This window comes from Gopherus flavomarginatus, chromosome 7 (assembly GCF_025201925.1).
Source record: "Gopherus flavomarginatus isolate rGopFla2 chromosome 7, rGopFla2.mat.asm, whole genome shotgun sequence".
NCBI lineage: Eukaryota > Metazoa > Chordata > Testudines > Testudinidae > Gopherus > Gopherus flavomarginatus.
Window position 1 is genome coordinate 81,985,687 of NC_066623.1, and position 27,059 is coordinate 82,012,745.

The window sequence follows — 27,059 nt, forward strand, 5'->3', positions numbered from 1 at the left end:
AAACTGGCGCATGCTGTTACATGACAGTTGTGCATAGAGCTCTCTGGCTACAGCTTCATGATAACGAAGGGAAAGTCAGACTTAGTGACTGATTTATCAGAGCTGCTGAGCACCCACAAATATCACTGAAATAAACAGGAGCCAAGGGTGCTCAGTACCCTTGAGAATCAGATCAAACATATTTAGGCATCCACTGCTGAAAGTTTGGCCTTGGCAACATTTTTAAGAAGTTACATATACACTTAAGTCCGTCGTTAAAAGTTTAATGTATTTATTCATCAATAGGAGTGTACAGTACTGTGTGACCAGAATGACACTGATTTACGTCTTAAAGGTGAACTGCAAAGCTAAAACAAAGTATAAAAGTATAATAATATAATAATATGTGTTGGATGTCCTCTCCCACATCCTGATTAATGGTATCTGGCACAAGTCACTTCTAATGTACTTTTCATAAGTTGAATTGGAAATGTGCTTCCATGCTGAATACTGCCTTCCCGGTTGTAGGTAAGAGCACCCAGCCTATGGGTGGGCTTTGTAGTTCTTTTCAGCATAGTTGTTGAAAAATACAGTATCTGTAGTATTATTTCCAAAGAAGTAAAAACCCTCTATAACCTGACACATTTTCTTTTATACAGAGTGACTGAACAGTCTGATGAAAATAAAATGTCAGCTAGCAATCTTGGCATAATATTTGGCCCAACTCTAATCAGGCCACGACAGACAGATGCCGCAGTTTCACTCTCTTCGCTTGTGGACTATCCATATCAAGCTCGAGTGGTAGAGCTGCTCATAACTTACTATGAAAAGATCTTTGATGTTTTACTGCAGCCACTCTCAACTGCAATTCAGTCTGAAGAAAATGCTGCTCCATTTAAAACTGCTTCATCAACAGGAGAGAATGAGCCACAGCAGCAAAGGAAGTCATTTATTGCTGTAAAGGAAGTGAGTAACTGTTGTGAAACTAGAATTGACAGCATGTTGAAGGGTGTGGAATTGAGCTGCATTTTTGAATGTTGCATGCATCATGCTGAAATATTTTAACATTTTAGTCCTGAGAGATATTTTTCTTAAATTTTCATTCACTTCTGATGTGATTTTCTATTGACAGGGCATCCTGCTAATTCCAAGTGAGAGTAAAGCTTCAGAAACTGCTTCATCATTTGAGCAACTAGATGACAGCAAGAACACAAGAGAGAGATCAGATGCATCTGTGACTGGTTAGTGGCTCTTTGTGAATCTTGGCAGTATATTCCATGTGAACAAATACCAATCATAAATACATTAGGATGAAATACATCTTTTTACTCTGTGAAGATGAATTAAGTGCCAACAAGGGAAAAGTCTGCTAAACTCCCAAAGCTACTTGGCATTCACTGTTCTGATGTACCCTTCATCTTTTATTAGAAGAAGGAAGGAATGTCTAAATGCTTCAGGTGGCCCTGAAGAAGCCTGTATTCATGGAGCCATATACCTGGTGTGTGTGGTTTTAAAAAAAAAAAAAAAGCAACAGCTCTTTAGTATGTTAGGCTAAATGTTAACAGGCTCTTGCAGTCTTTGGATTGTTGTATTTATATAGGTGATTTCAGCAAAGGGAGTGGGGCCCAGGAGCAAAGATGTGTTTAACAGCTGCTTTTCTATTCTTCCCTAGAACGTATCTCACTGCCACTCACTGGAACTAAAGAGGTGGACTTTGGCAAGAGGAATTCTCCATCAGAACCCCCAGCTACCACAGTTCTGGATATTAATATTCTTACTCCAAAAGAGCCAGGTTAGCTGCTTTAAATATATAACCATTTTCCAAAGAACATTTTTGCAGGTCTGCCTTGTGCTAGATAGTTTTTGTGCAAAAAACAGTAATACATTTGTGCATAGATATAATAACAACTATTTGCCTACTGCTGGCTACACACAGCTCTTTTTACAGTAGCAAATAACTAAATTAAAATTTGGGAGCAATGGAGGAGAGGATGGCACTGCAGCAGAAAATATACTTTGTTGTTGTCTAGACAAGCTAAATGTCTCCTTGGGCAATACCTCTTCGAACATCTGCCTAAATCTAGGTTAGGCTGTTTGCAGCCCCACTTCCTGGGAGAAGAGTCAGGCAAAACTAAGTGCCTCACTACAAATTTGGCCAATTAAAGCCCAGGCCTGGAGCAGTCCATCACCCCTCTCCAGATTCCATGTGTGTATTATCCAAGCTTGAGTAGAGAAGTGTGGGATGCTCAAAGCTCACTCTTGCCAATAACTCTGCAACTTCTTGCTGTGCAATTTTTTCCCCTTTTGTGGCTTACATTATGAAAAAGACACACTTTACCAGGACTCTGTTCATGACTTAGATCAGATGCAGTAGTCCAGTATTTGTTTTATCTGTACTGGATTTGTATTAGGTACCTTCAAAAGAAGTAGGCTTATTAGTTAATAAATAATACAATGAAACAGTGGTCCAGCAGGATTAGTTAGTGTTATCCAGCATGATGAGGCAAAATCCCTTATTCTTCTGAATAAGCTGTAAAGTATACATCTGGATTAAAAAGTGTATTTTTAGGGTTTGTTGCTTCCACGGAGGTGGGGTGGCGCATGTTGATGAGTACTTGGAACTGCACAACCACCTCAATCTCTTTTTAAAATGTGTGTGTAGTTTCCATGGCACTTCATACTTGATTCTATCAAATTCTTGTTCTTTGAGTCCAATAGACTGGAGAAGGGGAAACATACAACTTCTAGGAAATGCTATTTCAACTGTTATTTTGGTGGTGAAGGGCTTGGTAACAATGCGTTGGGGTTGGTTTAAAAAACACTTGTGGAATTGCAGTCTAACTCCTTACAGGCACTAATGGGTTCTACAGTGACTTGTTGCCTCAATTTTGAGGTCACAAAATTCAAAATAAACTTATTTCTATTTCTTCAGCTATCATATGCAGTTGGGTATATTAATAAGCCCAAATGGTCAAAGTTGCACTGAATCTGTGACGTATTATCTAGTGAAAATGACAAAGTAAAACTCATTTATGTTCCCTCTAGGCAATGCTCTGACTCCAGTTTCAGACAAAGACAATGAACCCTGTCTTGCTCTAGCTGAAGATGGCTGTAAAGTCAATAATTTGCTACCTATAAAACCTAATCGCCAAATAACCAAAGTCCAGTTACGATCTCCAAGGACAAAGCCAGTTATTCGTCCTGTGAGTTTACCTGTAGATCGAATGCTTCCTCCGTGTGTTTTGAATGAGAGAAACTCAGGAAATGTAGCAGTTTTAAGTCCAGAAAAGCTTGGCAGGAGTCCTACCATTGAAGAGGTTTCAGAGACTAAGGCACTTCCTGCTGTTAATGCCTGTTGCAGACTTTCTTGTTACGACACACAGACTCTGAGGAAAACTTGGGACAAGCAGTATAAACAGTATGATATGACTCCAAGGACAGCAATGATTATGACCAATATACCCCAAGAGAACCGAGCCCATGAGAGTGGGAATGCATCTGCCTTATCTTCATCCTACAGCGTTGGTAACAATTCAGTGAATGCCATACTTCCCAATAAGCCATGCACTGGACCTGTCAGATCTGTGAGGATGACAACAGAAGGGAATGGTCCAGATTCTAATCCTCTTGCTGCTTTCAGACCACCAAGAACTTTGCAGCCACCACCAGGAACTTTTTATAAACCACCTTCTAATAACAAAGCCAAGCAAAATGAGGAGCAAAATGTTCCTAATGCTTGTGCAGCAGCCAGTGCTAGCTCTGTTCTTGCCCAGGATAACACTGTGAAACTAATAAGGAACTCTGCACTTGTATCAGGTGCTCCTGGACAGCGTGCAAATCAACAAAAAATGAGCTCAGAGGACCTTCATCCCGTGGACCTGAAGCCCACCTATAAGAGACTAAGACCAAAACGTATGCAAGAATTAGAACACAGGGAAGCTCATTTTGTATAGGGCAGCAAATACTTCTTGGAATGTTAATACAATTTACTGATCTTGTCCATATAGATTTTTTTTTCCTCCTCTCCCATTGAGGATCCCACTTTTGTGCCATACTGGAAATTATGTGTATATATATATACACACAACACAGCATTTTAAAAGTGGGGGAGGAAACTGTTAAGGAAAAATGAAGTTGAATTTTTTTAATTCAGTACATTTTCATAAAGGTCTATTTAAATGCATTCCCAGTGTAGATAGAGGTACAGAAAGTGTACTTGGTAAGACACTGAGCTTCAATTCCCTGGGTGAAATGCAATATTTATAGCAAGAAATGATTGCTCTTTTGTGCAGCAATGGAAGGAGCCATTTTTCAATATGAATTTGTACTAAAGGTGGACAGTTTGATGCTCAGCTGTTTAAGCATAAACCAAAGCTTGTGCTTTGCTCTGTAAAGCTTCTGTTCAGTTTTCCAGTCTTTGCAATTAAAGCTTTGCTCCTGAATAAATTACATACTGGCCAACATGGCCTATAATTGTGTATTATATATGTATATTTTATGCCAATATGTTCATCTGTTGCCAGTTTTCAGTGTTGTCACTTTAATGTTATTTGTACAGAAAGATGCACTTACTGAGCTGTAGTAGTGAAAACCAGAAATGACTTCATATCCAGTTACAGGTAGTATAACTTAGTGAGTGGATCAAATACACACAACTTAGCTAGTTAAGATGACCTTCGGGTGAGTACCCCTGGCAGTGGTGGTGTCCTTCCCGGTTACAAAATAGCCAGTGCTTTCCCTTGCTGTAGGCCAGTTTCACTTCTTGCCTAATGTAACTGAAATGAAGAATATAGTTTTGCGATACAGTGAAATAGGTGAAAATAACAAAAATATATGTCAGCATTAGTAGGTGCATCTATTGGTTTTTCACTTTGTATTAAATGTTTTATATGTACACTGCTATATTTGCTTAAAAAATATATTAACTTGTTAACATTTTGCTGACTCCATGGTTTCTGTAATATTTTGCTTCTAAATTATTAAAATACAGACTTGGTCTTTGCTAGGGTTTAGTATTAATACATCTGTACTGAAATACTTTCATGTTTCAGTTTGAAAGAGGAGTCATTTTGTTCCTGCTTGAAGAAACTAAAGGTCTCATCGAACTTCCCTTCTTGAAAACAAAACAAACAAACACCCTGATGCTGCAGTCAGTGGCTATACCCTGAACTTAGTTGCTGGAACAGAAATGTTAGATTCACAAAGCTGAACTTCCAGTTTCCCAGGGAAGCATTTGCAAAACTATGACAGCAGTTCTGAGATGTTCAGAATTATTTCTTTCATTTGAGCACATGGCTTAAAAGGCAGTAGAGCAATTTATATGAGAACCTGGCTAGTAGCAAATTCTGTCTGATTTTGGCAGCAGTAGGCAGGTCAAAAATGACAAGTTAGGAGAAGTTGAAGATTTCTTCTTGAGATGTGAGAACAGGTTCCACTTCAAGAAAGAATAAGCTTGATCTGTGGGCAAAAATAGTAGGTATTCTTGAAAAGACTGTGGGCAAAGTGGTGGACATGGCATAGAGCTAGTGAGAGGATGGTGATGATAAAACTTTCAAAATCTCCAGTAGATAAAATAGTGTTTACATTTAAATGTAATCATTAAATCTTTCCTCTGCCTCATCTGATTTTTTTTTCTTTCGCTTTGGGAATGTTTTACATAGTTTACTAATCTATCTTAATGACTTTTGAAATGCTAATAGAATTTTGAAATGCTATTTTTTGTGAAGTTGTAGTGCCAGTTTGGCAATTAGTATCCGTGGTCAGTCTAGTCTAATAGACCATCTCTGGTAATAGTCCATACTAGATGCTTCTGAGGTGTCAGATCACCATAATGTACATAACTGTGTAATAGTATACCAGGTGGGTCTCCTAACTCTTCTGCCTTTTTTATTCCCTGAAGCTTAATCTTCAGTATTACTAGTCCATTATATCACACCACTGTTTATACCTCCAATTCCAATGCCATGCTCCCGACACACACTTCCATTCTTTTTGAACACATGAAATCTGGGCTCTACTACACCCCACCTCAGGAAGGCATAAATTATTATCTCCAAGTCACTTTAGTGTTCACTTATGACCTGTTACTTTGAATCTGGCAGAGTTTTTGCTTTCAAACCCTTTTGCTGATGTAGAGTTGGTCAAAAAATTAAACTATTTTCACTTAAAGGAAAAAGAGAACAATTTGCACTCCGTTTTAAAGGGTTAAATTGGGTCATTTTATACAATTTTTTAAATGTTACTATTACATCAAACATCAAAAATATCAGTCTTTTGTTCAAAAGCACAACTTGTATGGAGAAACACATTTTGACAATGTCGATAGCTCTCAGAGGGTTTTAAGAAAAGGCCATTTTTCAGTGAAAACTTTTTAATTTCTAAATTTCAGCCACATCTAGATATAAATACTTTCCAGACATTGCCACTTATGCTGCCTTAAAATATCCTCAGCCAGCTAGGTGTAGTATCTACCATAAAACAAATGGTCACCGAACCAAAGATATTGTGTTCCTTTTTAGCATTGAGTGAGGTTTTAGACCTTGTGAAAAAGAATCCTTTAAAAATATAGCTGAAGTTTCTAGCACTCCCCTTAGACAAGAGCTATGGAAATGTAAAACACTGGTCAGGAGGGCTGGAAGAAATATGCAGCTGACATTCATTTCTGCAGCAGGAAGCTTAGTGGCGTACTAATCCATACCCACATTTCGCATAAAATGAGTCATGACATTTGGGTGGGTGTTCCAAAGAATCATCTCTATCCCCAAACCCTCAGGCTAGCTCTATACAGTGGGCTGTTAGGAGTCTATGTAGAGGGATAGCATGGCTTAAAAAAATGAATGTCCGCTCTCCTTGTCTGAAATAACTTCAGCCCTCTCAGACTAGCCTGGCTGCTGCTCACTCAGGCAGTTGTGGTACCATGGGAGAGCACACCAGACTGTACAGTGGCTTCTGTGACAACTCCCCAATCCAACCATTAGGAATTGATTATTGTGGGGAAACCACTATTTCCACCCTGCTTCCCCCAGCCTCAAAAACCTAAGGAGACCCATTCTCTAACCAACCAGCCCAGCACCAGTGCAGATTCACATTGTCAGCCATGCAAAAGTCAGAGGCCAAAGGTCTCTGTGCTTGCTAGGCCCACTGCTGCTGTTAGGAAAAGTTGACTAATGGGGAAGCAACACAGAGGAACTTCCATGAGGTGTGAAAGGGGGAGTCCTAGAGATGAGGAGAGATTGGAACAGGACCGGGGGACAGATGGATTTGGGGGTAGGGAAGAGTATAGAACTGATGGTGGAGGAAAGAAGTACAATTTCACTGACAGATGCACAGCAGATAGCTGAAAATGGTGAACCTCTTAGACTTACTGAAAAACTGACTGATCAAGGCCAGTCTCCTCCTGAAAGAGAGATCCCTTGATCTGTGTTTCACTTACCCTGTTGGCCAAAGCTCCTTCAGATGGTGTTTCAAATGGGGAGAAAATTTTCAGTGTGTGAGAATGTGGCTGACTCTGTGTACAAGAGAATAGATTCATGTAAGTTGTGTGTGCTCGTTAATGTACTAAATCCTGAACTGTAACCTTGTATAGCAATAAGGGAAAGCCATTCCTATTCCCTCCTCTAGTTAGCTATCCACAGTGCAGGGCTGTCTAGTTTCCAAAAATAAAAAAGTGCATGGTGTCTATGAAATGTATTGGGCTCCCACAGCATAACTGATGAATGCTAGGTACAGTTTCCACTCCAAGTGTGTTAGTTATATTTCTTCCTGACAAAATATGGAGAACTATTTCTCTATATCCTCCATATTGCCAGAAAGTGAAGAGTCCATCCAAATTCTGCGCTGACTCATGCTCCTGGTAACCCTGCATCCAGTGGGAGTACGTTATGCACTTTAGAAGCTACTACAACAAAGGTTCAATCACCTGCTAACCCCCATGCAATGGTAAAGCCTCCCAAAAGGAGGCCAATGTCAGAGTCCAGCTAATCAGCAGCTGGAGACTTATGAATATTTGAGAACTCAGGTCCTTTGCCAAGAAATGTTTTTAATGAAATCTGCCATTTTCTAGGTAGCCAGTGTAAGGAATGCAGGCTAAGTTGGTCGGTATGGCTGCTCAATCTTGTGGGAAAGATTTTTGTGACCATTTTGCAAGGCTATTCTAGCACAAAGCTATAATATAAAACTGCTTTATTTACAGTTATTAGTGTAAATTCATTGCGCTTTAAAAATAAAATTGTCATTTAAATTTGTTTTTAAAGTATTTGAACTAATTTCTGTTCACGTTTCCCTGTATTTATGAAAATACAACAAATTGGTTCACCTTTTTGTTACTTGAAAATCTTTTTCCCCCTTTTGTGTAATTTAGAAAAATCTTGTATGCTAGGTTTCATCTGGTTAAAAAAAATATAATTTGCCATTACAAGATCACCTGCTGTTTGTGTAACAGTAGTGTTTAGGAAGCCCAGCTGAGATGGGAGCTCAGCTGTGCTAGAAAGGCCTTGCCATAACGAGCTTATTATCTAAACAGTCAAGACAGAGGGTGGGAGGGGCAATAGATGCACAGAGGTAAAGTGACCTCCCCAAGGTCACTCAGCAAGCTAGTGGCAAAGTCAGACATAGAGCCTAGTCCTTCTGACTCCCAGTCTCCTAGACCAGCGTTTAAGTGGGTCATGACCCCAAAGGGGGGGTCACAAAAAAAAATTGGGACTATGAGGTGCAAACAAATTCTCACTCTGCACACCCTCACCCTTGAAGCTCCAGTATTCTGTCAGTCTCAAGACACGCACACCCATTAGTTTTATAGACTGATCATTGTTAGCATTGATACATTTTACTTTTTCCGTAAATATAATGGGGTGGGGGATTGTGACAAATATTGACTTCAAAGAAGGGGTCAGCACACTGAATAGATTGAGACGCTGTCCTAGACCACATTACCTCTTACAAACCTTGCAGAGAAGATGTTGGCTTTGTTTTTAACTGGAGATGCTAATTTTATATATAATTTCTTTAGGTTTTAATGCAAATCTCATAGGGAACTCACATTTAGACAATATTCAATGCAATTAAGAGCTTATAATGACTGAACTGCCTTTACGATATTATCATAAGCTTGCCAACTGCGATAGGGCTTGGGGTCAGTCAGTCTGTTGTTATCCTGTGGGCAAGCCCTTTGGCAAGCTGTTTTCCATGTGCCTGATTTGCATAGTAATTACATTCTCTCTAGGTATACTATACTTATGCAGTCCTGTTGGACCTTTGGTAGAGTGCTGATTTCCATAACTTCCTGACCCAATTAGTCATAACAACTCTGTTTTGCAGGGGTCCCTAATGCTACTGGAGCTGTAGTCCTGAAATCCTTGTTTCAAATGTAGCATTTGTTCAGGTCACAAGACAATTCTCAAGGAAGGATCAATTTTCTGGTGCAGGCTCCGTAGTATGTGCACAGTGTACATCATATGTTTGTTTTTCATGCAGCAGCGCTTACACTCTCAGACTGAGTTGTTCCACATCAAGCTGGGGATTAAAACAATCTTATTACAACTGAGCTGTGTTATTTTGCAAGTGCTGACTGCTCCTAAGAGATGCATTCCTTTCCAGCCATGCTGAACATCCCTTCAGAAACCTTTTAATTTCCTCTAGCAGGGTAATGCTCTCCATGCCTCTTCGTACGTGAGGTAAGTTGGTGACTTTTCCAGGCTTTTATTGTTACTAGTTAAATCCTTGCTTTTTCTTGTAAATCCATGAATTCTTTAATTTCTGGACTCTGGCAAGGGCCTAATTGAGTCAATTTGAATGCTGACTTCACATGCTCTGTGAAGTGCTCAGAGTGTGGTAGAGAAACGAGCAAACCAATTCAGGGTTCAATTGCAAAAGCTTTTTGAGTGTTGTCTATTAATGATATGCTGCTGCTACTTATACAAAAATGAAAACAACAAAACCAAAGTGGGTGGTATCAGTACAACTCCCAGGAGGAGGCTGTAGAGGCCAACTTGTCTGTACAAAAGTTCATTTCTAAGGGGCAAATGTTGCTTTGGAAGTCCATTTCTATGATGGTGATACAAAGGAATCTGGAAAAATCTTAATGTTTGTGACTCTCTAAAAGAGAGAGGAACAGCCCTCGCCATTCAAAGGCATCAAAGGTCAACAGTGTTAAATAGCGTGGGCAAATCCTGCTTGCTTTCCTCACACACAACACAACTGGCCTGAATGGAATCATTCTTGTGTAAAATCAGGCTTTGGGCATAAGCAAAGAACAGATACACTATGTGTGCATCAAGCATGCTTTGGACTTGTTTTACAAGTATGTGCCCCATCCATATACGGATCTTCTATATTGCCCAACTTTCCGGGTACACGCTGCAGGAGGAATCAGTTTGTGGTGCTAAGTGTGTCCTTGTTGTGACGTGCAGTGGATTCAGTAGTACTCTGATTGCTCTTTGATTCTTAAACTGCTGTCTTTAGAAGGAGGTTTCCTTGGCCCTTTCCTCCTTCTCTTCACTGATTTTGTATCGATGATCTCTTCACATTGTTATATCAGCAACAATAGGCACAATATTGGTCCCGTGAGCTTCTCTGCTCCACCTTCCCCTTCCACTCCCCTCCATTTCCTTCCCTCTCTCATCTCCATATTTACTTCCATCTGGCTTCATATCCCTGTAATGCCGTCTCTGATCCAGCCCATCACAACTCCATCCCTTCCTTTAAGTCTCTCTTTACGTGCTTCTTCAGAGCCTAAGAAGCACTCCAGCCCACCACAAGGGAAGTGGTCACAAAATACATAAACCCTTCTAAAACTGAAAAAGATAAAATGAATGATACAATCAAGAAACTTATAAAACCAACAAGATACATCACCACTCCATCACTTGCTTTGTGTTGCATCCCATCCTCCATCTGTATGTTGTCATTTAGATTGTAAGCACTTTGGGGCAGTGATCTATGATATGTAGACATCTTGATTTTTAAATATTTCTCTAGAGTGTTAAGACAGTACCTTACTGGCCTGCTGTGACTCCAGGGAGAGGAATGGATTCTAATTTGCTCTTTCTGAAAATTGATCAGAACAGATCTGAGTTGAAGCCCATACTCCCTTGATGCCCTTTGTCTTATAGAGATGAACAAATAGTATCTAAAGCCCAGCTCCCCAGGGTTAGATGAGAACACATTCCTAGTATTCAAAGAAATGTTTAAAACTCGAAAGATTCTCTGCTCATACTTGCATGTCTAAAATGAATTGCTTCAGAAGAAGGGAAGTTGCTTTTGGATGATGTAGGGTCATGCTGCACTGAGGCATCTGCCCAGGCACAGACACGGGGAAAATGGCTCCTAGCCAGGCTTGTTAAGTTGTTACAGGTCTTTTTTGTGAAAGTGAAAATAGCCTTTGTGTATCAGTTCTCTACCCTTAGCCTTCATGTCTCCCATATAATGTTAATATAAGAGGTACTTGGTTTGATGTAGGGGCAAAAAAGGACAAATTTCTGTGTGCTCATCTCACTTGTGCTGCAAAACCTCCAGGCTGGCTGGAATTCTCAAAGGAATTTAAAAGGAGTTGCTGGGGCACCCAACTCCCTTAAACTCCATTGGAAGCCCTAGCCCCAGTGAGCACGTGTCCATGGGGAATTGGCATGTGTACATACCTTTATGTGTAAGCTTAGCTCGGCAAAATGTGCAAGCATTTATTAAAATGTGGGTCCATATGGGGCTAGGAGGGGGCAGGGTTCCTGACCTCTGTCTGCAAGACAAGACATATAGTAACTAATTGTATGGAAGCTATAAATAAGTGGCATTGTCTCTGAGACTGCAGAACACTGGCAGCCTTTTTTCCACTACCACACAGAGGGGTGTATTAACTACGGTACTAGCATGAGATTGTGCAACACACACTTTATTTTTTCTAATTTTTTTTCCTGCTTGTGCTTATCTTAAAAACAGCAGGGATGTGAACTCGTCTTCCCTAGATTTGCTGGAGGGCTCTCTCCTAAATTGGTTGGACTTATGACACTTATGGAAATTTCCCCTTTTGCAAACTGAAGGAACAAAAGTGTCCCAGTAATACTTTGCCATATTAAAAATAGCTTCTCTGTTAAAATTGTGGCATGTTTGGAATACATGATGGAGTTGGGATGGTTTAAAGGTTTTACTGGGACTCAGAGTGACCAGCATGACTCACTTCTGGCTTTGTAATTTATAAGTCATGCAGCCATCCCAAACTCATGCATGAATTGTGTGAACATGTATATACACACACATCATAGAGAGCTTTACGCCATCCCTGATAAGAATAGTACAAGGGCATATTTTCAAATATGCATTTACGTTACATGCGCTTATTATTATAGTCTATTTACTTTAAGTGGAATATCTCATTTACCAGCAACCAATAAAGGATGGTTTGGAAATCCTTAATGATAAGATGCTGACTGTAGTGGGGCTAGCTAAGATCCTGTATTCAAACTGTAGGTGCTATCAGTTTGAGTTTGCAAATCCCGGTGTGTACTGAAATGCTCCACAAAAACATTTCAAGTTTGTTCTCATAAATCCCACCCTTCACACACAGCAGAAGTAGGTCACAAGCACAGCCTAGGCAAGGGAACTGAAAAGCAAATTCACCCCACCTTCCAATGTGATGGTATTATCTAATTAGGGCGATTACAGTTTAATTTAATCTGTTTGTCAGATGCAGCCTTCTGTGCAGGCATGCGATCAGCAACCGATGCCTCCTTTCTCAGAACAATTGACTTTTGGTTACAAAGTTTAATATTCATTTGTTGAATGTGTGAAGTCTTGGATTGTTGACGGCCTTGGAGACTGTCATCTGTTTATCCACAGAACAGGTGTAGCACAAGGCAGCACAAGGCAGAAGCCAGGCATATTCCCCCGCTCCGCATTGCCAATGTATCTCACCCTGGCCTGAATGGACCTCTGTCTCCAGGCCTCATTCCACTCCTCATCTCTTTGGTGAGTCTACAGCAAGGGTGCCCAGTTGTAATCTGAACATCTGTCCAACCGAAGCTAAACCAGGACCATCAAACTGATGGTAGAAGTCCTTGAATGCCCTGCATCCACACATTGTTGCAGTTAGATGGTGCCATGGTTCCTGGCAGAACTCCATGATACAACAGCTTGTGCAAGATTGTGAAAAGCCTTGGGAGCCCAGTAAAAGGCCAGACTCCCCATTTCTAAGTCCTTTTCTCCCTGGATGAGCACTCCACTCTTGGTCCTTACTCAGCAAGAAATGCTTCACCTGGAGCACAAGGTTGAGGCAGTGGAGTAGGTTGTGGCGGTGCCTGTGGAGAGCCAGAGGCTGACATGAGCAGCTGATGCTGCAATACTCATGTGCCCCAACTCGTATCGATCTGGAGCTATGCTGTACTTGTTCGTTTTGTGGAGCACTGCTTTTGGCTCTAGACCACTGGGCAAAACTGAGTTGTTCTTGAGACTTGGGATGAACCATCCAGGCCCACTATGTAACTTTTGTTTACTAAACTCTAAATAAGTAGAGTAGGACACAACTTACCACTGAGCTTCTTGAATGCACCTCTGTGGAGCTCTGAGTCAGAACACAGATAATAGTCCACTTCCTTAGAGCTCTTTTAGCTCGAATGCTTGTCACTCTCACCAACCGAAGTTTGTCCAATAAAAAATATTACCTCACCCACCCTGTCTCTCTAGTATCCTGGAACCAACACGGCTACATCAACACTGCAGTCAGCTTCCTGTCAGCCTGATATACTGTATTCTTCAGTGAGCTTGTCGCTGAATTATGGAAGAAATGTTGGTAACTTTAAAATCTAGAGGGAAGAGTAGGATGGAAAGTGGACTTCATCAGCCTGCAGAGAGACATATTGGCTCTCCAGCCATATTGTGTGGCCTCTACCTTTATTTCTTCCTGTCCCTACCTCTACAGAATGATGATCCGTGAGGAAATTGAAAGGCAGACAGAGAGGACAAACTGACCTTATCTTACAGGTATTTCTGAAAATGTCAGACCTGAGAAATGCAGGGGCACAATGGAAACAAATCTAAGGTATAAAGTGAACCTGTCTGGAATCCTTAGCAAGAGTAATATGGCAACAGAACTGAGTTTTGAGAGTATACATCCATCCAATATGTCAATTATATTTAATGTCCTTTATGGGCAATTGAATCTCCAAGTTACTGGGCCTGAACATCAAGAGAATCTGATTTATCTACAGAGCCTACAAAATTCCCACAAGACAATTAGGTTGTAGTAGAAAAAGGTGAGACGTATGCCACTTTATCAGACACCTAGAGCTCAGCAAAAGTGGTGAAAGTGGTATGGACTGATGAGATTTTTATATAAGGGCAAAAGATCCTTTCTTTCCCTGGATCTGTCTTGTCAAACATGCATCTAGCTAGGAATTTCTGGCATTTTAGGCAGTTTGCTGTTTAAGTTCTGAAGGGTAGTGATCATGTACAGGAACAATTTTGGAGGGAACAGGAATTTCTCAGAGCTAATGAACAAGTGAACTATTGCTAAGCAAATGAAGGGGAAGAAATCTGCAATGGATATTCTGTTGCTCAAATTCCTAAAGCAGAGTTGAGCATGCTGTAGATATTCTTTAAACTTTGTTGTTTCTATATTGCTTAGAGATACACTGGTCAGCCCTTGATAATGTGGAGTCATTGATAGTGTAGTGTTTTATAAGGGATCCCTTGCTAACCACTGAAAGAGTGGCTTTACTACCGGGCTCCAGGATAAGATAAAGGAAAGCCATTGCTTACTGCTCAAGAGCCAGTTGAGATGCACTAATTCTTATACACAATATCCTTAACTCTTTTCTAGACCCTAGTACTGCAGATCTCAGATGAAGTACAGTATAGAAAGTTCTTGACTCGTCATATGACTGTCTTCAGCCAATAAGGGACAGGGTTTTCTTTCTAGGATATAAAAATAATTCTTCTACTCTAATAGGCCAGCAAAGAAAACTGAACAAGAGCTGTTATTTTTTGATTTTCCTATAAGCAGGAACCTTGGAAGAGACTTCCCACGCTTTGCTAATACTCTTATGATAGAACTATTTTATTTTTCTTGGCCCTTTTTGTCAAGACTCCTGGAAGGGAAATCACTTCCTGTAAAAGGAAAATTAACAAAGCACAAATGAACGCATGCAATGTATCTAGCTCACATCCTGTGTGTGCATGAGCATCAGGAGGGAGCTAAGTAGCATTCTAAATAATAATGGACATGAATTTGCACTAGCTTTTTCATTCAAAACTGAATTACCAATTTGTAATTTGTTTCCCCCATGCCCCACCCCCAAATAAAATAAACAATTCAAGTTTTAACGTGCTGGAGAATTGTATTTCTTCTAGTACCTGCTACTGGAAGCTGACAGTTAAGATTGCTCATTAATACAACGATTTCAAGTCTACACTGATCTTTCCCGCTGGCATGCTGCCTTTAAAACTGAAGATAGAGCAAAACTAATCTCATTAGAAGTTTGCATATCTCTGAGCCTGATTTCTTTATCCATGATTTTATGATAGTATTTTGCTCTATTTGACCTAATAGGGCCTGTATCTGACAACTTACAATTCTCTTCTTTCTGTAGGTCTCGCCAAACCTCCAGGCAGGAGGAAGGAATACTTAGGGGATACCCTGGGTTATTCTAAACTAAAGTTGTCCTGCTGCAGAATCTGAGATCTGTGTCTCATCTCATTTCTCTGCCTAGTCCTTATATCACTGTAAGACTTTTTCCTATGCAGGAGTCCTAATCTCAGCCTGTGTAATTATAATATTTTTAAAAAGCCAAGTTCAAGGCAATCTAGCACCCACATCTTTAAAACGATTCATTTTTTTAAATAGGAAATTGAGGTCCTTTCCTTTTGTAAAGCCTTCACTAATGATGATGCTTTTGGAAGCAAAAATATATTCTCCTTCATCTTCAGAAAAACTGGAGCCATTGTTGAAATGTGACTTAATAGCTGATTGTGATCTTCCCTCTTTTGTTTTCTGTGCCAAAAATACTTCAAGTATTATTGTCATAAAGGGGACTTTAATAGTTTGTTTTAGGCCAAGAGGAAAAGTCCCTTTAACTTCTTCTTTTAATTCTTCAGCATTAGTGGATTCTTGACACTGTCACATGAAGAATTCAGTGGTTTGTTCCAGTCTTAATAAGGGATTCCTTTGGGAATTTCCACATGATTGTTAGCTTGTCCCTTGTTAATGAGTCCCTCCCCTGATGAGGAACACTTGTATTATGACTCTTTCCCTACTACCATCAGCAAATCTAACTAACTGATTAAATTTCTAAGCAGGGTCTGGATTACCCCATTTACTGTCCCTTCTCTTCCCCAAGATTATTCCTGTTGCTGAAAATCTCAACGCGATTCAGAACACTGTGGCAAAAATACCTAAATCTCCCAGGATGAATATAATTGTCCTGTGTGGAAGTCCTCACACTGCTTATATTCTTGTTTTACAAGTTTCCTTTGCTGACAATAGTAAAATAGAGTACAGTGTACCTTATATAGGACAGGCTTATGACTATCTGTATGATTAAGAGACCCCTCATTAAGACATGAACAAGCTGATGAATGGCTCAGCTAATGGAGCCAGAAAGAGGAATAGTATATGTGGGAGACCATAGCTGGCGACTCCGTGGGTGCTCCGGATCTGGAGCACTCACGGGGAAAAATTGGTGGGTGCTCTGCACCCACCAGCAGCTCCCCCTCCTGCCCCAGCTTGCCTCCGCCTATTCTCTGAGTGTGCCGCGTGCCTGCTTTTCCCCCCTGGTTCCCAGCGCTTGTGCTGCAAAACAGCTGTTTCACAGTGGCAAGTGCTGGGAGGGAATGAGGAGGAGGGGGAACTCCGTGTGCTCAGGAGAAGAGGTGGGGCCAGGATGGGGATTTGGGGAGGGGTCCAATAGGGAATAGGGAGGGGGTGGGGTGGGGACTTTTGGGAAGAGCTTGAAATGGGGTAGGGCAGGGGTGGAGTCAGGGCAGGAGTTGCACAAGCACCCACCAGCGATGGGAAAAATTGGCACCTATGGTAGGGGCCATTGCCAGGCAGTATGTATAGGCATAAACACAGTCTCGAATTCCTGTCCATAGTTGTTGCAGAAGGCCTGTGGAGCAGCTTTTCCATGCGGCTGGGGGAGCTAGACTAGGCATGCCTAATTCCCACCCTACTGAACGGCCTCTGCTGGGTGTGGGTGTGACACTGTATGGAACTGAGACACTGTATACCAATACCAATATTGTAAAATTGCAATGACTTTTGCCAGATATGTCATGTAAAGCATCAGTGAAAATGTTATGATTTGCCAAGTCTGATGATCTTGTTTATATGTTTGTATAACCTTTGTACTATAAGTTATAGATATTTATGTTATATCTGCATTTCAGAACTTGTGCTGTGTTTCTGGGTAACACCCCCAGATAGACTGACATCGGCGCGGCCTGTTCCTTGTCTCATCAAGGGTCATCAGTTGTACAATGAACCCATTGAAAAAGCCAGGGACTACACCTTATGAGTCAGTAAGCATGCAGGGGCATGCCTATGGACAGAACCTATGGTTGCGAGGTGTCTGGTTTTCAACTGGAATGCCCAGCTGAAAAGAGACCCTAGCAGCTCTGGTCAGAACTGCTGACTGGGCTATTAAAAGTCCAGTTTGTGCGAGGCTGGCAGGCTACCTACCTGGCTCCATGCGGTTCCCTGGAAGTGGCAACATGTCCCTTGGGTCCTAGGCAGAGGGACGGCCACGAGCACTCCATGCTCTGCCACTACCCTGCCCCAAGCGCCGGCTCCCAGCTCCCATTGTCTGAGAACTGCAGAGAATGGGAGGTGGGGCAGCATCTGCGGGGGGAAGCAGTGCACAGAGCTGCCTGTCTGTGCCTCTGCCTAGGAGCCGAGGGACATGTTGCAGCTCATGGGGAGCCCCCCGCGGTAAGCACCGCCCAGAGCCTGCACCCCAAAATTCCTCCCGCACCCCAGCCTGGAACCACATTCCATACCCAAACTCCCTCCCAGAGCCTGCACCCCCTCCCACACCCAAACTCCCATCCCTTAAGCCCACACCCAAACTCCCTCCGTCCCTGGCTCAACTCCAGATTCTACACCCCCAGCCAAAGCCCTCACCCCTCCCTCAACTCTAACGCCCCGGCCCAGCCAGGATCCCCTCCCACACCCTGAACTCCTCATTTCTGGCTGTATTCCAGAGCCCATACTCCCAGCCCAGAGCCCGTACTGCCTCCTACACCACAATCCCCTGCCTCAGCCTGGAACCCCCTTCCACACTCTGGACCTCTCAGCCCCAGCCCAGAATCCGCATCCCCAGCCCAGTGTCTGTACCACCTTCCACACCCTCACCCCCTGCCTCAGTCTGGAGTCTCCCCCACATCCTAAACCCCTCAGTCCCAGCCTGGAGCCCCCTCCTGCACTCCAAACCCCTCATTCCCCTCACCAGCCCAGAGTCCGTACCACCTCCCATACCCCAACTCCCTGCCTCAGCCCGGAGCCCCCTTCTGGATCCCAAACACCTCATCCCTAGCCCCATCCCAGAGCCTGCATCCCCAACTGACATGCTCACCACCTCCTGCACCCCAACCCCAACCTCAATGAAAATGAGTAAGGGTGGGGGAGAGCAAGCCACGGGGGGGCGGGATGGAGTGAGCAGGGGCGGAGCCTCAAAAGGGGTGGACAAGGCCTCAGGAAGGAGCAGGGAAAGGGATGAGACAAGGGTGTTTTGTGCAATTAGAAATTTGGCAACCCTAATAGAACCCTAAGGCTTTTCCATGCCGGGTGCTGTGAAGCTTTTGTTTGGGGCACGGGAAGTACAACAAGCCACATGGCAAAAGGAATATAAAGGGCATCTGCATCATCTCCAATTTGTCTTCATTCTTGCTTCTTACCTCTGGAGTAACTTTTCTGCAAACTGATGCTCTGAACAAAGGACTGAATGACTCATCCAAGCTGTGGATGTGTTCCTGGACATTCAAGCCACTAAATTCACCAATATTGCTAAGAACCTGATACATGGACTTTGAGTTTCTGTATGTATCTGAGTGCTTTATCATTTAGCTCTCCAGAAATGAATATCTGTGTCTCTACACTCTCTTGTCTGTAAAATTCTGCTTAACTGGTGGGTAGCTGGCTGCTTTTCACCTGAACATGGATGAACAAGATTTAGGCATCTTTATGAAGAAGTTTTCTTGTTCCCTTGCATTCAATATTTTGTTCTTCTGTAACTCTGTCAGGTCATCTTCCATTTCCAGAGTCCCAATTAATGTTCCTTCCCAGCACAAGTAGCGCGTTAGGTTTGGCCTCAAATTCTACCAGCAGTATGAAAGGAAACACATACACCCTCCAAATACTGGACCTCCCTCTCAGGGTGTGATATCTGTTTTAGGTCTTCAGTCTGCTAACACCCATTAGGAAGCTTTAGTTCTTCAGTTGCAGCATTATTATAACATTCAACAGCTGTTTGTGTGAATAATTGATTTTTATTTTGTTTTGTTTTGATTAGGTGGCTAAACTGAAAAAAAAAACAATACTTGTTTTGGGCCAAACTAAATAATTCATTCAATGAAAAACTAAACTTTTTGTTTTGTTTTAAAGTGTTTTGATCCGGTTTTGTTTTTAAAATATAGCTGCATTTTGAAACATAAAGTTTTAAATGGGGGGGGTGGATTTTTTGGATGAAACTACTTGACTCAAATTCACAGATAGTTTTGGTCAACCCAAAACTTAGTTTTTTCACCAAAAATGATGTGTCAGAATTTTTTTTCCCAGCTCTGTTAGATAAGGCAACCACACTGTGTTCAGTTGGTTCCCTGTAGCCTCCACCCAAGGGTAACACAGATGCAGAGGTGCATCCTTTCAAAACATTATATATAATCCATTTGCTCTCTTGTGTCACAATAGCTTTTTATAGCCAATCTGACTTCCTTTTCTGCTGTGTTTGTAATAGGAGCAATTAGAGCTGATGGGATGATGTTGAATAGTATATGGAACTGTTACCCTACAAAGAATGAGAACCCTCCAGGCATTAGTGCTGATAATTTTGCATGAAAAGTCCTGCTATGGAGTTTTTCTCTGTTTGTCTGACAGATAAGCAGCACAGTCAGTGTGACCTAAATTTGGTCTTAAATTTCCTGCCCCAAACTCTTCCATGCTCAAAATGAAAAGAAAGAGGTAATTTCTACCAGGTTTTGTCATGATTAGTGCCATGTTTTCTGTCCAAGGCTGGCCTTTTTTTTATCTTTGGTTGAGGGTTAAGTACTTTCTCAGGTGATGAAAAACTCACCTTAAATGTTTTCCTTGAAGTGTCAAGTAACTAATACTGATTTTATTCTAACACTTCTGAAAATCCAGATATCAGAGATATTAGATTAACCAAACATACTGACTCATTGTCATCTTTGATTCTACCCAAAAAAAAAAGGAAGTAGTTACAGGTAGAAAATCCAAATGTTTCCTTCCATGCCAGGGTAATAGTTGAAATGAGTAAAAAGAGGTCCATATTTTCATTTGAAAACTGTTCTCTCATTTATTGACCCAGAAAAATGAGTCATGAGAACCACTCTCCCAACAAGAGAAAAACACCGTATTCTGTAGATCAACATTTGTCTAGAACAAGATGTATAAGGCATGATTGAAAAGCCCTGGCCAGGAAAGCAAAAGAGAGATGTAAAAAGAACAGAAGCTAAAGGCGGTTATTCTGCTGAGAATTTTGTTTCAGGTATTATCTGAGCCCAGGTGTGAGAGATAAAGATGGATGCATTTTATACTACAGGTTTGTGACGCTGTTGATGCAGAAGAGCAATGAGCTTCCTTACACAGGTCAGACTTCTGCTGTGGAAGAACTGGACACTCAGGAAAAGGCAAAAGGTAAAAGATAAAACCTTAGTCTTCAGGTTTCTGCTTTAGAACATGCTGAGAATAATACAGTGCAGATAGTCAAATGACTAGTGCATTTATCAACCTGCTAAACCCATGCAAACCAGAGAGTGAAATCGGCTGTGCTGTGTCTGTAGGCCTGTCCTCAGAGGCTTAGTCCATTTGTTTGCGAGATGCACTTTACAGAGTAAATTTAGAACAGAGGTCATCGTACTGAGTATCTGACAAACAGCATGGCATTCAGTGAAGATAGTTCTGGATACTGAGGTTTTGGTGCTTGGCTGTAAAGATAGGCACCAAAAAATTGACTTGTGCACCCCACAACTTAGAGCAAGTCTGGCTCCAAATCTTAATGTTGCCACTCGTTCACTTATATTTAGATGTGAATCCAACTGCACAAAGTGAAGCTCAAATTTTTTTATTACATGGTTGAATGATAACAGTAACAGGGTAAGCAGGAATTGGAGAAACATTTTAAATCCTTTCCCATAATAATTTCTCTAGGACAGAGCAACTAATACATATTACATAAATGCCTTATTTACCTTTGTTCATTTTTTATTTCTTTAAACCAAATTATCTTAGGACTAGTCTACACTGGCACCGCTAAAGTGCTGCAGCGGCAGTGCTTTAACTTGGCTTGTGTGGTCCTGGCACAGTGCTGGGAGAGAACCACCTCCATGAGAGGCGTAGCTACCAGCACCAGGAGCATAGCTTTATAGCGCTGAAACTTGCTGCACTCAGCGGCGTGTTTTTTCACACCCTGAGCGAGAAAGTTGCAACTCTGTAAATTGCCAGCGTAGACAAGCCTTTACAGTCTGGTTCTCTGCGGTGCTGGAAGCTCTCCGTTTCTACTGGCTTCAGGTCAAAGGAAGCTGAGGGAGTTCAGCCGTTCACAGGATCAGGCCCTATATTTCTAACTAAAGATAGGTTACCATATTTCAAGTTCCTAAATAGAGGACACTACCACGAAGAGGGAGAGGGGAAAGTGGAGCTGGAGGTAGGGTGCTGGAGGGAATATTTGGGGGATGCTGGTGGGTTGTGTGTGTCCTAGGAGGGAGTACTGGGGACTGCTTGAGGGGGTATTTTGTGGGGGAGGAGTGCTGTACTAGGGTGTGCATCCTGGGAGCGGGTATTTGGAGGGTGCTGTAGGAAGTACCTGATGGATGCTGGAGGGGGTACCTGTGGCCTCACACTCAAGTTGGGTGGCAGTGTTGTGCTCCCTGTCATGGCAGCTGGGTGGCTGGCACAGGCCCAGGATGCAGTGCCAGCTCATCAGAGTTTCCTTGCAGGCCTCGCCCCATCCTTAGGGCAGGGAGCCAGGGCAGGCCCTGTCACCGCTCCTGGCTGGGTTCTGAGGCCCTGCAACAGGACAGGCGGTCCAGCATAGAGGCGTTTGGTGGCTCTGCTTACCTGGCAGACTGGCTGGGCCCAGGGCAGGCAGAATGCAGGGGAGGGACCAATCAAGGCATGGAGACTGCTCCTTCTGAGCTGCAATGTTGGGAGCAGAAAAAATCCCAGATATTTCCTCTTATTTCAAAAATCTGCCTAGTTGGAGAACAGAGGATGGGAAAAAAGGGGTCATGTCCAGGAAAACTTGGACGTATGGTAACCCTAATTAAAGACAATATGGCTTAAACGAGACATGAACTATGGTAAGTGAGACATTCCTGTGGCTATCACAGAATCATGGGATGGATTGAAATGGTTCCCTGTGTGTGCCTTTGTCTTTGAGCCCTATAATAAAAACACAGTCATCTGCCACCGGATCTTAGTTGAAACTGCTTTAGGCCACCTCTAATGTTGCGTGCAATTTTGCAAACTCAGCTGAGACTTACCGATATGAAATCAGGTTTCACAGAGCATCTTTTACATTCATACGAACACCAAATATTTTGTGGTTTAAAAAAACTAATAAAAAAGGCGGCACTGGAAATAGCAGCACCTGCAGGAAATACAGCAGCCATTGTGCCCTCTACAATAGCTCCTTCAAACCTTGAAGTCAATGGAGACTAGACTACCTGGGTTTTTAAGGACTGCAGGATCCAATCCATCAATCTGCTTGTCTCCATGTTAAATCTGCTTGTCCCCTCTCCCATTGCTGCTGTCATGGAGTGTGGGGGAGTCAGGGCCCTGCACCCCCCTCCTCCTGCAATTCACTGTGACTCTCAGCTAGCCAGTAAAACAGAAGGTTTATTAGACAACAGGAACCCAGTCCAAATCAAAGCTCATAGGTACAGACAACAGGACCCCCTCAGTCAGGTCCATCTGGGGAGCAGGGAGCTTACACCCAAGCCCAGGGGCTCCCTCAGTTTTCCCAGTCACCTCCCAACTGAAACCCCCTCCAGCAGTCTCACCCACCCTCCCACCGGCTCCTCCTCCAGCCTTTGTCCAGTTTGTTGGAGGGGACGGAGGTTCTGAGGGGGCGGTCAGGGGATGGGGAATGAGGGGGTTGGGTAGGCGTGGGAGTTCCAGGGGTCTTTCGGGGTGGTGGTGGATGGGGTCGGGGCCGTCAGGGGACAGGGAGCGGGGCAAGTTGTTTAGGGGGTGAGGTCCTGGGGGACAGTTAAGGTGGGGGATCTCAGGAGGGAGTGGTCAGGGAAAACAGAGTGGGGGGGTTGATGGGTTACAGGTTTTGAGGGGGGCAGTCGGGGGCAGGACGTGGGTTGGGGTCAGATGAGGGGAAGGAGACAGACACGTGGGCCATGTACTTACTGCGTGGTTCCCTATTGGGTCTTTGGCGGTGGGGGGGGAGGGTCTTCACTCACTCCGGGTGAAGGACCTGCCGCCGAAATGCTGCCAAAAACCCGGAGCGAGTGAAGCCCCCACCCCGCCGCCATCGAAGTGCCACCGAGGACCCAGTAGGGAACTGGTTATTAGGATTTTGGGAGCTCATCACTGGGCCCAGGTAAGATATTTCAGCCATCCACACCTTGCACTTCTTAGCTTTTATGGTCAGCCCAGCCTCCTGGAGTTATTCCAGCACCTGTTTAACCTGGGACACGTGGTCCTCCTAGGTCTGGCTAAAGATTCAGATGTCAGCAATATAGGCCACAGCAAAACCCTCCATCAGTAGCTGATCCACCAGGCGCTGGAAGGTGCCCCCTTGAAGCCGAAAGGCAGGTTTAGGATCTTGTAGAGTCCCAGAGGGGTGATAAAGGCCGATTTCAGCCTGGTATCTGCATCCAGTGGCACTTGCCCGTAGCCCTTTGTAAGATCCATAGTGGTAAAATAACGAGCTCCTCCCAATTTGTTTAGGAGCTCGTCAGGTCAGGGCATGGGGTAGGTATCAGATACAGTGATGGCACTGAGTTTCCAATAGTCCACACAGAACCAGATCGACCCATCCTTTTTGGGGACCTGCACCACAGGTGAGGCCCAGGGGCTGGAAGATGGCTGGATCACCCTCAAAGCCAGCATGTTACTGACCTCTCTTTCCAGGTCCTGAGCAGTTTTCCCTGTGACTCGAAAGGGGGAGCATCTTCTAGGAGGATGTGCTCCTGTCTCCACCCAGTGGACAGTCAGATTAGTGAGTCCAGGCTGGTTGGAAAACAGCTGTTGGTACAGATGCAGCACATTTCTAATCTCCACTTTTTGGGCCAGGTTTAACTTATCAGAGAAGGGAATTGTTTCTGGAGGGAGCCAGCTCCTGCCTCAGAGAATAGATCTACTAAAGGCTCATCTCCCTTCTCCTCCCACTGTCCACACATGGCCAACACCACATTGCCCCTGTCATAATATGGCTTCATCATATTCACATGGTACACTTGGTGGTGGTGCGCCCAGTTAGGCAGCTCCACCACATAGTTTACCTCATTTAGTTGCTTGACAACCTTGAAAGGGCCTTGCCAGGTGGTCTGTAGTTTTTTTTCTCACGGGGATAAGCACCATCACCTGGTCTCTGGTGGTGTAGGTGCGGGCCCGCGCTGTGCAGTCATACCAGACCTCTGCTTCCTCTGGGCTCTGGCCAGATTCACCTTGGCCAGGCCCATGAGCTCCGCATGTCTTTCTCGGAAGGTCAAGACATATTCTGCCACTGACTCACCATCAGCAGTGGCCTTCCCCTCCCATTCGTCTCTCATCAGGTCCAGGGGCTCCCTTACCCTCCTTCCATATAACAGTTCGAAAGGCAAAAACCCAGTAGACTCCTGGGGCACTTCCCTGTGCATGAACAGCAGGTGAGGTAAGTACTTGTCCCAATCCTGTGGGTGCTGGTTCATAAAGGTTTTCAGCATCAATTTTAGTGTTCCATTGAACCTCTCCACCACCCCATTGGACTGGGGGGTGATATGCTGAGGCCTAGCTGTGTCGGACCCTACATTTCTCCCACAAGCACCGGAGCAGGGCTGACATGAAGTTGGATCCTTGGTCTGTCAAGACTTCCTTGGGAACCCCACTCTGCTGAAAATGGTCAGCAGTGCATCTGCCATGGTGTCTGCTTGAATGGAAGATAAGGGCACTGCCTTGGGGTAGCAGGTAGCAAAATCTATCACCACCAGAATGTATTTCTTTCCTGACTAGGTCGTCTTGCTGAGAGGCCTCACTATGTCCATAGCCACCTTCTGGAAAGGATCCTCTATGATGGGCAAAGGTCTCAAAGCCGCTTTCCCCTTGTCTCGGGCTTTCCCCGCCCTCTAACAGGTATCACAGGATCGGCAATACTGTTGAACAGTAGTAAAGACTCCAGGCTAGTAAAAGTTCTGTAGCAGCCTCTGCCTGTTTGCTGGATTCTCTGGTGCCCTGAGAGAGGGATGTCATGGGCCAGGTACAGTAGCTTGCAGCAATACTTCTGAGGGACCATAGCTGCCTGCAGATTCCCTATGACTCCACTTCCCTTGGGGAGCCCATTCTCAGTACAGGAATCCCTTCTCCCACAGAAACCTCTCCTGGCAGCCTCTCCCCATGGTCTGTGCTGCACTGAGGTCGGCCAGGTCCCTTAGCTTCCACAAGGAGGTATCTTTCTGCAACTCAGCCTGGAACTCGGCGGCTGGGGAGGGGATGTGGACCTGCTCCTTTTCAATGGCTGGTCTGAAGCCACCGTCCCCCTGAGCTTTGTCCTGTGCTTCCAGTGAGGTACCCTCCCCAAGGTCAGGGCGTAGTGCCCCTCACCGGCTCTGGCTACAGGTCATGACCAGGGTGTTCTGGGGGTTGCTTGGCCAATCCTCTAGGTCCCCCCAATCAACACCTCAGTGCATTCCCACATCCTTGGGGCCCTCCTTGGACCCCTATTTCAGATATACCCTCTCCACGTGCACCTTGAATGGGGTCCTGCCCATCCCCATCAAGGTCAGATAGGTGTTGGACACCACCCGATCTGGGGCCACCACCTTGGGCCGGGCCAGCGTCACCTCAGCACCCGTGTCCCATTATCCATTGACCTGTCTCCCATCCACCTCCAGGGGAACAAGGCACTCACTCTGCAGGGACAGCCCTGTGCTCACCCTGTAAACTGAGAACCTTGAGTCCAGAGCATCCAGCCCCCCCGAGGAGCTGGTCTGGGAAACTCCTCCCTCCTGAGCAGTTGGTAGGTTGCCAGCCCCCCTTACCTGGGAAGCCTGCCCCTCCTCCGGCTGTGTCTCCACTCAGTTAACCTGGTGTGGGTTCGGTCTGCTCAGTCTGTCCTTGAACCTGGGGCACTGGGTCTGAATGTGGCCTCTCTGGCCACAGTAATAGCAGCTCATGTCCCGTTGGTCCCCTCGAACAGGTCGGCTGGTCCTGAGGCTGAATATTTCCCTTGAGGGCAGTTCTCCATACTTCCCTTTTGGGAAGTCCCAGGGTGACTGACTCTCTCTGCATCGTGGCAGGTCTGTTCCTTTGGGACTCCTCCCTGCCACCCCCTGACTGGCTGTTCACAAACTCGTCAGCCAGCTGCTCTGCACGTCGTGGCTCCTCTGGCTTTTTGTCCACCAACCATAGCCTCAGGTTGGATAGGCAATGTTCATATAGTTCTCCAGTACAATCAGGTTAAGCACATCCTCCTTAGTCTGGGCCCCACCTGCTCACTTGTGGGCATATCCCTGCATTCAGAGGGCTAATTCTAGATATGTGACTTCAGGGGTTTTACGCTGGCTCCGGAATCTTTTCTGGTATGATTTGGGAGTCAACCCATACTTGTGTAGCAGGGCCTTTTTGAACAGTTCATAGTCCCCTGCCTCCACCCCCTTCCATTCTGCTGTACATCCCCATGACTTTGGGGTCCAGTAAGGGGGTGAGAAACCGG

The 27,059-nt window shown here is 44.1% G+C and overlaps 2 protein-coding genes across 5 annotated transcripts in view; both read left to right on the forward strand.

Annotated features, from left to right (window-relative positions):
* ARHGAP29 (Rho GTPase activating protein 29) overlaps positions 1 to 4,914 on the forward strand; it is a 77,108-nt gene extending 72,194 nt beyond the window's left edge. For all 4 annotated transcript variants that reach the window (XM_050960935.1, XM_050960932.1, XM_050960936.1 and 1 more), the window contains 4 exons: positions 639 to 945; positions 1,112 to 1,220; positions 1,652 to 1,771; positions 3,025 to 4,914. In XM_050960935.1, the coding sequence (XP_050816892.1) occupies positions 639 to 945; positions 1,112 to 1,220; positions 1,652 to 1,771; positions 3,025 to 3,932 (1,444 nt within the window). In that variant the 3' untranslated portion in view covers positions 3,933 to 4,914. The remainder of the gene's footprint in view (positions 1 to 638; positions 946 to 1,111; positions 1,221 to 1,651; positions 1,772 to 3,024) is intronic.
* Positions 4,915 to 9,588: 4,674 nt separating this feature from the next.
* ABCA4 (ATP binding cassette subfamily A member 4) overlaps positions 9,589 to 27,059 on the forward strand; it is a 127,207-nt gene continuing 109,736 nt past the window's right edge. Inside the window, exons 1-2 of the mRNA XM_050960927.1 lie at positions 9,589 to 9,650; positions 20,736 to 20,830. Of these exons, the coding sequence (XP_050816884.1) occupies positions 20,765 to 20,830 (66 nt within the window). The 5' untranslated portion in view covers positions 9,589 to 9,650; positions 20,736 to 20,764. The remainder of the gene's footprint in view (positions 9,651 to 20,735; positions 20,831 to 27,059) is intronic.